A 12,816-nucleotide genomic window follows, 5' to 3' on the forward strand; every position below is an offset into this window, starting at 1 on the left:
TTAGTCCTAACATTATTGTGTCTGAACCAACAACCACCACATTAACACCGTAAACTCCAGGACTTGTCATTGTATCCAAATGCACCATCTGTCTCTGTTCTGCTGATGTCTATATATGAGACTGCTGTATCAACACATTCCCCACTCCACTCCACCTCCCAGTAACAGCGTCCAGACAGACCATCTCTGCACAAAACCTGGTAGTTGTTGGTGAATCTGTCTGGATGATCAGGATATGGTTGGTCTTGGCCTGTACGTGTCACCTTTCTGTTCCCTTCAGACAGAGAGAGGAGTGTGTGTGCTGTGTTTGGGTCCAGTGTGAGCTGACAGGAATCTGGGAGAAGAGCAGAGCAGAGACCAATGAGGGGAGTTAGAACAATAAGTTAAGTCAGATACTGTATCTACCCTGTCTTTGATTAGAGCACAGCAGAGATCAAATATGAGAAATATGAGGAGTCAGATAGATACCCAGTCTTTGATTAGATCTACTATTGCTATATATTTCTAGAGGGATTGTTAGGAGTGTCAGTAAAAAGAGACTGTTAGTTACTTCAGAATAAAGAGACTCACATTGTAAGAACTGTTCTCTGGTCTTGGGCTCTGGAGGCAGTACAACATCCACTATATTCACTACAGACACACAAACACATTCACAGAGAGAGGGAATGTTATCATCACACCATATTCCACATGTATATGACAAGTAGGGAACTTTCAATGGTCTAAAGTTGATGTTCTTATTATTTTCAACACACCTGTAGTGGAGATCTTGGTCCATTCTCCTTTAAGGACGTCTTCTAGTTTCTCTCTCAGTTCAGACACAGTCTTACTCACATCTCCAAAGTACTGAAGAGGACGGACAACGATGCTGGGTAAGTCTGAAGATACACTGGTACCGGAGAGAGACTGATAACTCTGGAGAGAGAGAGTGAGAGGGAGCAGAACCAAATGATTGAGAGTTTTAATTTCATATCACATGTAACAAGGCAATTTAGTTACCTGGAGGAAATGGATGTGATCCTCTGTGTGTGAGAGCTGCTCCAGCTCAGTGCTTCTCTTCCTCAGCTCAGCTATCTCCTGCTCCAGTTGCTCCAGGAGTCCTTCAGCTTGACTCACTTGAGCCTTCTCTTGGGCTCTGATCAGCTCCTTCACCTCAGAGCGCCTTCTCTCAATGGAGCGGATCAGCTCAGTAAAGATCTTATCACTATCCTCCACTGCTGCCTTTGCAGAGCGCTGTTGAGAGAGAGAGAGAGACTGACTTGTCGTACTTTAATGAGCAATCCTCATTACACTAACACACCCTCCTAAAAGCACATTGCGTGCCACCACAACCTCCACAATGAACAGTCTGTCATTGCAGAAAACGGACACCCCTCCCCAACTCCCAGGTCAACCCGAGCCAACCAGCTATTGGTGTCCAGGGCTCCATGTAATACCCTCCACTGGAGGACCCTGACCTTTCCAGCACTGGGAGCTTATAGAGCACCCTCCACCTATACCCTGCCATGCTCTCAGCCCCCACAACCCCCCTGCCACTGATGCCCCTTCACTCCCGCTAAGCACCTTACCCCCCACCTCCTCAAACTCCCCAGGCTCAGAGTGTGAAAAGTCAGTAAGTCCTCCGGACTCTCCTGCCAGTCCCCAGTCTCTGCTGTCACTTGCAGTGGTGGAAACGGTGGTGGCCCCTCCTCAGGCTGCTCCAGCCCTAAGTACTGCAGCATAGAAATCAGAGACCCTGCTGTATTGAGTCTCTCCTGCCGCATGATGAAGAGCTGCTGATCCAGCCCCAAACCACCAGCCCTCCTCAACAGAGCACATGTTGGTTCCCTCCAGCCCACCTCCGTACGGTACAGTAGCCTCTGTGCTGCTGAGTCAGAACGCTGCCACCCTGACCAGAAAAAAATCACTAACTTGCGCTGCAGGTCCACAAGCAGACCACCGGGGGCGTTGAGAATGGCCAATTTAAGCCATAGAGAGGATGCCACCAAGTTGTTGATGATCAGCACCGTCCCTCTGTATGCCACTTGGGAGATGAGCCACCTCCACTTCGTCAGGCTCGACACCACCGCTTGTGACACTCCTTCCCAGTTCTTCCTATCCCAACCCTCCGAGCCCAGATACACCCCAAGCATCTTGAGCCACTCACAGCCCCACTGCAACCCCCCTGGAAGCTGCGGAGGTGCCCTGTCCCTCCATGCCCCACATAACAGAGCCTCACTCTTGCCCCAGTTTACCTAAGCAGAAGACGCCCCCTCGTACACCCTCAAACTATTCTCCAGGGCCTGTAGGTTCTGCTCATCCCTAACCAACACAGACGTCATCAGCGTATGCTGACACTGCTATGCCTGTCCCCAACCCTATGCCTGGCTCCCACACTCCCTGTAGCCTCCTGCGTAGCAGGCCCAGAAAGGGCTTAATAACAAGAGTGTGTAGCTGCCCTGACAGAGGGCATCCCTGGTGAATGCCCCTCCCTAACCAGACTGGCCTACTGAGCCCTCCCCACACCTTGACCATACATGAAGACCCAGCGTACAGCATTTGAACACAGGCCACAAAATTCTCCCCACAACCAAAACAACACATTGAACAGATATTCATGGTCCACCCTATCAAAGGCTTTCTCCTGATTATGAACAGATTGTCTGTGTTTGAGCATCCTGGTACACAGTACGTTTGGTCCTTGTGTACAATAGAGTCCAGGTGGGACTTCAGTCTGTTAACGAGGACCTTGGTAAAGACCTTATAGTCCAAAGAGAGCAATGCCACAGGCCTCCAGTTCTTTAAGTCGCTCAAATCTACTTGTTTGGGCAGGAGAGTCAAAGCCTCCCGTCTACAACTTAGCGACAGCTCCCCCACCCTGACACACAACACACGTCCTGTAAAATAATTCCCCAGAACTTTTTATAAAAATCCACAGGCAGACCGTCTGAGAGACAGCAGCTGAGAGTTTGTGAAAGGCCTGGGAAATGTCTATTTGATTTCTCTGTGACAGAGAGAGTTTGGAAAGGTCTGTGAGCAGAACCTGAGAACACCCAGGATCACAGAGTTCTGCCCTTTATAAATCAGAGTACAACTCCACAGCCTCATCTCCTCACAACAGAAGTTACCCACCCATCAGGCTCCCTCATCTCCCCACAACAGAAGTTACCCACCCATCAGGCTCCCTCATCTCCCCACAACAGAAGTTACCCACCCATCAGGCTCCCTCATCTCCCCACAACAGAAGTAACCCACCCATCAGGCTCCCTCATCTCCCCACAACAGAAGTTACCCACCCATCAGACTCCCTCATCTCCCCACAACAGAAGTTACCCACCCATCAGGCTCCCTCATCTCCCCACAACAGAAGTTACCCACCCATCAGGCTCCCTCATCTCCCCACAACAGAAGTTACCCACCCATCAGGCTCCCTCATCTCCCCCACAACAGAAGTTACCCACCCATCAGGCTCCCTCATCTCCCCACAACAGAAGTTATAAGCCCATCAGACAAACGTAAAACAAGGGATTTTCTTGGTTTCCCCACTCTGTTTTTCCAACCCTTCTGGTGAAACAGAGAGCTGAGCCCTGTACTATATAATGTCATGTGTGCATATATATATATATATTTTTTTTTGTGTATGGGTGGTCCCGGGGATCGAACCCACTACCCTGGCGTTACAAGCACCGTGCTCTACCAGCTGAGCTACAGAGGACCAGGTGCAGACACATTTATGAAAGCAAAGACAAGGTCATTATTTGGGCTCTAAACACTAACAACCTACCCTTACACACCTCTGTTGCTACACCTGCACTAAGTTTTCTGCCATGGCATTTAAATGTTTTTGGTTTACATATTCTCCCAGTCTTTGCCGCCGTTCATGTTAAGGAAGTCTAACCGTGAAATCTCCATAAGAGGTGGGAGGGAAATCACCACAATCAGAAACCAGTAGAGAAGCCCATAAAGCCACCATGCCAGAAAAAACCATCCATTTAAGCAGAATCTGAAGACATGCCCTTAAGAACCCATCACGTGTTGTACTGACCTTACAAACCTTCCAGGATCAATCAAATAAGACTCCAGCAGAACCTTCTTTTTCCCCTTTAGTCTCCATCAGGAACCTAGAAAGTTCTCTCACCGTATATATACTGGGCCCTCAGCCTGACTGTCTGTCAGCTCTGGATCCAATGAGCTGTCTGAAAACGAGACGCTTTGTCCTCCGCTCCCGCAGACTCACCTCCCCCCTCTTCCTCCTCCTCCATTGGCACGGTACCGTCCTCCTCCTCCCCAGTCTCTGCCCCCCTGCACTTCCCCCCTGATCAGTGCCTCTTCCCCAATGACAGGCAATATTTCCTGGGATGAGCCCACCAAGCCTTTGCCCACCGGAGTCTCTGTTACTACAGAAACCTGCCTCAGCTCATGTAGCCCAGCTGCAACCCTCCCCACCACCGCTTTCTCCACGGCCTGCGCACCACCACTTGGCCATGCACTACTAACGTGTAGCTCAGTTGGTAGAGCATGGCGCTTTGCAACGCCAGGGTTGTGGGTTCGTTTCCCCATGGGGGGACAGTATGAAAATGTATGCACTCACTAACTGTAAGTCGCTCTGGATAAGAGCATCTGCTAAATGACTAAAATGTAAAAATGTACTCTCCTCCCTCCTGGTACCCCGCCATTTATTTTGCAATTCTGAGTAATCACTACTTTAGTAAGGATTAGTAAGGAAAAACACTTTATTCAGTACTACTGCAGTTGCTTAATAATTCCAATAGCTGGCAGCATAAGACCATGAATGACATTTCAGAAGATTAATTTAGTTCTCTCCCTGGATACACCACCACTCCACCTCACAGGAAAACTCCTGCCTGAGCTTTTTACTGTCCCTTTCCACACTGCTAACGCAAGAGGAAGGACTGAAAAAAGCATTTAACACATTACTGTGAAGTAATATAATGATGAGTCATGTTTATTATTACCTGTTTTTATGGTCATGTTTTGAAATTATACTTCATTACTATAATGATTATCAATAAGCCTAAACATTAATTCAGTCACCTCTGGTCGACAAAAACATATTTTCCTAGAACATTAATTGTCAAATTCCTCAACCAGCATCGAGCACTCTGCCTTCTCACGCAAGCGAGGGGCATGTTGAGGTAAATATGCTAACCGCGACGGTTGCATTATGTCATTTATTGGTGGGCTGGAAGATGCAGTGTTTTTTATTTTCTATTCAGAGGCTATTTACTCTCAATATGAGATAATTTTATATACAAGGTTTTTATAATGCATGTTTACTAGGGTTGAGGTTAGCGCATCTGAGTAGGGATTATTTGGCCGGGGTTCAATACCTGTCCTACCTATCAATCATATTGCTGCTTGTAGCCTATAACTGATGATCCCCACACTAGAAACACTGAAAACTATCCGTGCTAGCAAACCCTGTGTTCCACCCCTCCCCTGTGTAACCTTGAAGTTTGTTAAGAAACAAACAATTGTCTACGAAAAGAGACAACATGTTTAACGGATTCCGCTTGGCACCCAGCCGAGAGCACAAGAAAACCACTTGCAAATTTACCAAAACTAACCAACTACTTGCGGTCTGTTCGTACGTAATAAACGGAGGCAGATTAGCCACCACAACTCTTGTCGAAAGAGGCGAAATCTGCACCAACACACCCCTTACAAAAACACCTACAACTTCTTCTTCTATGATATAATGGCGGTCCACAAACCAACGTTAAAGGTGCATGCCGCCACCTACTGTGCTGGAGTGTGTGGTCAATCACGGTTTCCAACATTTCTAAATCCTCCTTCCTAACTCAGTACTTCTGAGAAAATAAAGAAGAGCCCTACTAACTTCTAATAGACCCTCCCCATCCCCAAAATCCCTTCCAAACCCCCCAACCCCGTCCAACCTCAATGACCCTACACTTCAATCTTTCCCTCTCTTCAACATACTTACAACAATATAACAACACATGCTCCACCGTTTCATCTACCATACCCTCCAGACACAAATAATTCCCATGCTTGCCAACCAGATGTAATGACGAGTTCAATGTACAGTGTCCTAAGCGCAATCAAGTAAACACCACATCTTCCTTCCTAATCTGACTTTTGAATCTTGGTCCACCGACCTTTCTGTGGAGGACAAATAAATGCCGGCCCTTGTGCTCAGAGTACCATGTCTTATGCCACACATCTATCAAAATGGCTCTGATCTTACATTTGGCCTCACCTCTACCCAGTGGAACATTAATATCAATTATATCTCGTTTCAAAGCTCTTTTAGCTAACTGGTCTACAATTTCATTCCTTTCCACACAATAGTAGGTCACTCCTATTAGATTTACCAGATGATAAACTATTCAATACAGACAGAGAATCTGAGAATACTATAATTCTACCAGGTTTTACGTCCTCCACCCACTGCAGGGCAACTATTATCACCAACAGTTCAACTGAGTATACTGACAGTTCATCTGTTAGTCTTCTACATATCTGCACATCAAATTCAGGAACGTAAACGCCTGCTCCTGTGCGCCCACTATCTGGGTCCTTGGATCCATCTGTGAAAAGCGGTAAAAAAGCATAAAAACTTCTACCAATGTAATTGTCAACCAGTTTCACTATATCACTGACTTCTGACCAATCTTTCCTTTTCTCTACCAAGGTTAGATCAACAACAGGGTCTGGGAGTAACCACGGAGGAACATCCCCTATCACCACAGAAGGGCCAACCTCCAACTCCCTCAAACAACTCTCACCAGCAAGCTTTCCAACTCTCACCAGCAAGCTTGACGGCAGCAGCTCCTCCTCAGACAGTGACTCAGACTCCTCTTCCTCCTGTGTGACGCTGGCTGTTGTGTCAGGTCAGGCAGATGAAGAGGAAGATGATGATGAAGGCTTCAGTCGGGCAAGGAAACCCTGTTCCATCAGAACACTGGGCGAGACCCTGTCTGAGGAGTTGCCTGCTGTAGAGGAGTTGACGGTGATTCTACCAGAGGAGGCGGAGATACTGCCCCTAGGATCAGTCACCAGTATCATTCAACAGCTGGTGATCATACAGTCATTGAAGGACACGCCCCCTCTGAAGGACGACAGCGTCATCTTCAACTCTAATAGGCTGGCCGTGGGCAAGGTATTTGAGGTGTTTGGGCCGGTCTCCAGTCCCTTCTATGTGTTGAGGTTTAACTCAGAAAGTGACATCACAGAGAGAGGAGTGAAGCTGAAGGATTCCATGTTCTACGCCCCGTCTCTCACTGACTACACCCTGTACATCCTCACTGAGCAGCTACGACGGTTGAAAGGCTCCGACGCGTCCTGGAAGAATGACCAGGAGCCGCCACCAGAGGCGTTGGACTTCAGTAATGATGAGGCAGAACAGATGATGAAAAGGAAGAAGAAGAAGGGGAATGTTCAGAAGAGTGAGAGAGAAAGAGGACAGAGAGCCCAGCAACAACCAGACGGAGATTCCGTCACCAGACCACAGATGTCCCAGAGGCCTTTGCAACAGGGTCGTCCACCCCGCCGTGACAACTGGGGTCCCCCACCCCGATACGAAGGGGCTCCATTCTACCCCCACCAGCCCCACTACCCCTACCCTCCCCTTACCAGCCCCAGTCCTTCCCCTCTACCCTCCCCCTCCTCCCTCCCACATGTCCTTCCCCTGGCCCCCTCCCCCTAACCCCTACCACACCCTCCCCTTCTCTCACCTCCCCCTCCTCCCCCACCGCCCACTGGCCCCTATCCTCCTCAGTGAAGAGACACACACACCCCTGAGCCAGAATGAGTTACAGTATATCTGGTGCGTTCAGGTTCCGTTCCTCTCAACAGTGGGGCACGTATTTGCTCCAACCCAGCCCTAAGGACAGAACAGTGGAGTCTGGACTAGGGACTGTTCAGCACACACACACACACACACACACACACCACTAGGGACTGTTCACCTCTCCTAGACACTCAACAGCATTGTTTGGGATGTAGCTCAGTTGGTAGAGCATGGTGTTTACAACGCCAGGGTTGTGGGTTCGATTCCCACGGGGGGCCAGTATGAAGAAAAAAAAAAAAAAAAAAAAATGTATGCACTCACTAACTGTAAGTCGCTCTGGATAAGAGCGTCCGCTAAATGACTAAAATGTAAAATGTAAAACCACTGCCTTGTCTACTAGTATATTCCCAACAGTCATCTAGAACAGTAGCAGTGGGATGCTCAACCTCACAGCCTTTCAACCTAACCCAATAAGCGAATGACAATTTTTTACGCCATATATCCAAAGGCATCTCTCCTGCCTCCACTAGTAAGGCACATACAGCTGTTGATTTAAATGCACCAATACATATCCTTAAAGCTATATACTGGATTCTGTCCAGCTTCTGAAGCCAAGTCTTTACCTCTGTTCCATAAACTGTACACCAGTAATCAATTGGCGTCCTGATCAGAGCTCTATAAATATCCATCAACGACTGTATATCAGCAACCCATTCATAATCAGAGACCCACACAACCAACTACCGTAAAAGTGATGGAATGAGAGAGACAGAGACATCGTTACAACACTGTACATAGCCATAATTTAGCGTTTCTTCTTCTTCTTTGGAGTTTAACGGCGGTTGGCATGGAAAAATAAAAACAACAAATCTTCTGAAGTCAAATCTTGTATGCCCAAATACTTCTCTGCAGCTGCCACCACAATATCTATTTTCTGTGATTTACGTTCCATTTCTGCGGTACAGTTGATAACCATTGCTATGAATGCTAAGAAGCTATCTTTACTGAAGCATATATCACTCGTTGGCCTATCCCTCTGTGCTGGCACAGATCTACTACTCACAGGGATCCTCTCAGGATCTCTCACCCTTGACCCATCCTCCTCTACTTTCTTCACTGCCTCAGCATACGACACCTTCTGCACTACTCTGACTCTAGCCACCTCAACCTGCCTCTCTCGCACCGGACACTTCAGATCCCCAGCAACATGGGCATCCCAACAGTTGACACACACAACTTTATCCACCGAAACTACACAAACCTCTATCCCATGCCCTCCTGCACACTTCCCATATCTTGGAATCTCCCTCCTACAAACTGCTGCAACATGACCATAAACGTTGCACCTGAATCAGCAAAGTTCTAAGGATAACTGATATATCCTACCATGACTTTATCGGGTAAAGACTCAAAACTCAAAAGGACTGACAGTGACTCCTATGTTTCACCACGCAGACCACCGGGTCTGCGTTGCACCAAATGGCGGGAATCACAAACACCAGCAGTCTTCAACCTTAATTGCTCCACTTCTACACTTAACGCTACCCCAGAAATCACTCCTTTCAATGGTGCCCTTTTCCTAAGAGCAAAGCAAGAAACAGATCTTGACCCAAGTTGCGTGACACGGAGCGCCCACTCCCTCTGGTCAGAAGAAACACAAACAAATATCACAAGTCCACTACAGGTTACCTTCACTGATTCAACTGCACCCAACTCCTTTCCCACCCACCCTGAAACCACAAATGGATCTGCCAAAAGGTATGGATCCACTTTCTCCAACAATGTCTACCTCACTTAACTCTCCCTCATTCATTTCCATTTCACCTCCAGAACTCAGTCTGGCGAATGGCTCACTCTGTTTGCACTTGAGTTATAACATTTGAAATGTCTCTATTCCTTTGAACATTTTGTTAGTGCAATGTTTACTGTTCATTTCTGATTGTTTATTTCACTTTTGTTTATTATCTATTTCACTTGCTTTGGCAATGTAAACATATGTTTCCCATGCCAATAAAGCCATTTGAATTGATTTGAATTGAGAGAGAGAGAGAGAGAGAGAGAGAGAGAGAGAGAGAGAGAGAGAGAGAGAGAGAGAGAGAGAGAGAGAGAGAGAGAGAGAGAGAGAGAGAGAGAGAGAGAGAGAGAGAGAGAGAGAGAGAGAGAGAGAGAGAGAGAGAGAGAGAGAGAGAGAGAGAGAGAGAGAGCTCCATGTTAATGTATAGGGGACATGAGTCAGTCATGGTTACTCATGGTTATGTGATGAAGTAGCCCCGCCTGCGATTTCAAAATCAGTGTCGGCCCTCAGCCCAATACGGAATGTCCTCTTGGTGTAACGGTCAAGCTGTTGCTTTCTCCCGCGGTAGACCTGGTTCATAACCAGTCAGTTACATTAAGCCGTCTATTCTCTGAAAGGGGTCCAGACAGCCTGTTCCCAACAGTGGGATTGGAGAGGGGCCCCTCTCCCTCTCTCTCTGACTGGAGGAGAGAAGTGAAATGATGCCTCTCCTCTGGTCAACAATACTCACCTTGAGAGACTCCACAGCCTGTTGGAGCTCCTTCAGCTCCTTCTCTCTCTCCTGGAATCTCTGCTGGACCTTCTGCTGACTCATCCCCAGCTGCATCTGTGGAGAATCACTCTTCAATGAGCTATCAAGCTTTATTTGTCCAGTAGATCAATAGTATAGTAATGGGACATAGGGCCCATAGAATATAGAGATTAAAATGTTGATGAAGAGTCTGTGTGAAATTATATTATTATATTGTTATGTGAATGATTATAGTTTTAACAGTGCACAAAACAGGGGAGCTGATTGGGTGTTTGATAACAAATTACAATGGTGTTTGACTTTATAAAATGGTGATACATTTGGAGACTCTGGGTTAACATATCTATATAATCAAGGTTTGTGTTCATATTTGTTCTGCCGTGGATCGATATCATTTGAATGATCTCATATTCAAACAGCCTTAGTTCCTACTCTATCTTTAATTATTTTATTATCAGACAGTCACCAACAAGTAGTTCTGGTCTTACCTGTTTCTCAGTCCTCTCTGCTGCAGCTGACACTGTATAATGGCCTTTATGTTCATCCATTGTACACAGCATACAGATACACTGTTGATCGGTACGACAGAAAACCTCCAGCAGTTTGTCATGATCAGAGCAGATCTTCTCCTGTAGTTGTGTGGTGGCTCTGACCAGCTTGTGCTTCTTGAAAGCAGGAGATTCATAGTGAGGTTGGAGGTGAGTCTCACAGTAAGAGGCCAGACACACCAGACAGGACATGAGGGCTTTCTGCTTTCTGGTCCCAGTGCAGAAATCACACGCCACATCTCCAGGTCCAGCATAGCACAGAGCAGGAGGGGGAGCAGCCTGGAGTCCTGTATTCTTCAGTTTCTCCACCAACTCAGCCAACATGTTATTTTTCCTCAGATTAGGCCTTGGAGTGAAGGTCTCTCTGCACTGAGGACAGCTATAGACCCCTTTCAGAACATCCTGATCCCAGCAGCCCTCAAAACAGCTTCTACAGTAACTGTGTCCACAGGGGATGGTGACCGGCTCCTTCAGTAGATCCAGACAGACAGAACAACAGAACTGGTCCTGGTCCAGCAGAACTCCCTGCTGAGCCATTTGGACGGTTGTTCACTCTCACACAGACAGACGACACAGAGTCTCAGATCAGTTTCGTTTCCTCAGAAGACAGTTTGTGGGATGGGGAGGGACTTCCTGGTTCTGCCAGAGGGGTGGGGTTAGAAGGAGGGAGAGCTTTGAGGAATGGAGGAAGAGAGAGAGGAACTGCATGCAACAGGAAGAGGGAGACAAATAGCTTTGTTCCTAGGTTAGAGCCCTTAACATGGAACAAATGAAATAATGAATCTTAAAATGTGAGTTGTTAGAATATATAAAGGGTAACAGTTTCTATGAAGTACATATGTTTAATTATTTTAATGACCTTTATAATGCCTTATGATACACTTACTTCTTTAAATTAAGCAATAAGGCCTGAGGAGGTGTGGTATATGGCCAATATACACTACCACAGCTAAGGGCTGTTCTTAGGCACAACGCAACGCGGATTGAGAATTATGGAACACTTTCAAAAATCAAATCACATTTTATTGGTCGCATACACATATTTAGCAGATGTTATTGTGGGTGTAGCGAAATGTTTGTGTTCCTGGCTCCAACAGTGCAGTAATAACTTACAATACACAACAATACACACTAATCTAAAAAGTAAAGGAATGGAATTAAGAAATATGAAAAGATTAGGACGAGCAATGTTGGAGTCCGGAGTGTGTGTGTGTATATATATATATATATATATATATATATATATATATATATATATATATATATATATATATATATATATATTGATCAGTGTGTTTTTTGTAACACACTTGGAATCACAATTCTTGAACCCTTAAACATAATTCCATCAAGTCCAGATAGCTCATCCCTGTATTGACCATAAGGGTATGGTATAGCTTATACAGACTACCTGCATGTTATGGCTTGAATCACCTTTTGCAAACACTCATCTTCTGCAGTAGCACGTGAAATAACTGTCCACATTTCATCTGAGACTGGGCAACTCTTTCTGATAAGGTTTACATGTATGGTCTCGTCCTGCTCCTATATCTAGTTTGGTTCTGAGCTGTCAAAAGCTCTGGACAATGTGTCTGCCACTAACAATTCTTTCCCTGGCCTGTACTCGAGTTGCAAGTCATATTTCTGAAGTTTTAGAAACAGTCTCTGTTCCCTTGGTGGTGTGTGTGTTAGACCCTTCTTTACAATAGTAACTTACAGTTGATGATCTGTTTCAGCCCACACTGTTTTACCACAGATAAACACACTGAATTTCTCACATGCATATGACAGTGCCAATGCCTCTTTCTCAATCTGAGCAGTTACACTCAGAAGTTGTCAGAGCCCTGGAGGCATATGCAACTGGGCGCCATCTAGTGCCATACTGCTGTAACAACACTGCACCTTAACCTACTTTAGAGGCATCTGCTGAGATTTAGGTTTTGAGCTTTTTACCATAGAACCAAAGTAC

At 46.2% G+C, this 12,816-nt stretch overlaps 1 protein-coding gene across 1 annotated transcript; it reads right to left on the reverse strand.

The window, feature by feature from the left end:
* On the reverse strand, positions 1-11,451 carry LOC123487263 (tripartite motif-containing protein 16-like). Its single transcript, XM_045218433.1, has 6 exons — positions 10,788-11,451; positions 10,279-10,374; positions 1,000-1,233; positions 756-915; positions 571-630; positions 1-334 (listed from the first exon to the last, which is right to left on the reverse strand). Exons 1-6 carry the CDS (start codon positions 11,382-11,384, stop codon positions 42-44), a joined length of 1,440 nt encoding a protein of 479 aa, XP_045074368.1. The 5' UTR covers positions 11,385-11,451; the 3' UTR covers positions 1-41.
* Positions 11,452-12,816: the final 1,365 nt, after the last annotated feature.

Source organism: Coregonus clupeaformis, unplaced genomic scaffold, assembly GCF_020615455.1.
Source record: "Coregonus clupeaformis isolate EN_2021a unplaced genomic scaffold, ASM2061545v1 scaf1578, whole genome shotgun sequence".
NCBI classification, from domain to species: Eukaryota; Metazoa; Chordata; class Actinopteri; order Salmoniformes; family Salmonidae; genus Coregonus; species Coregonus clupeaformis.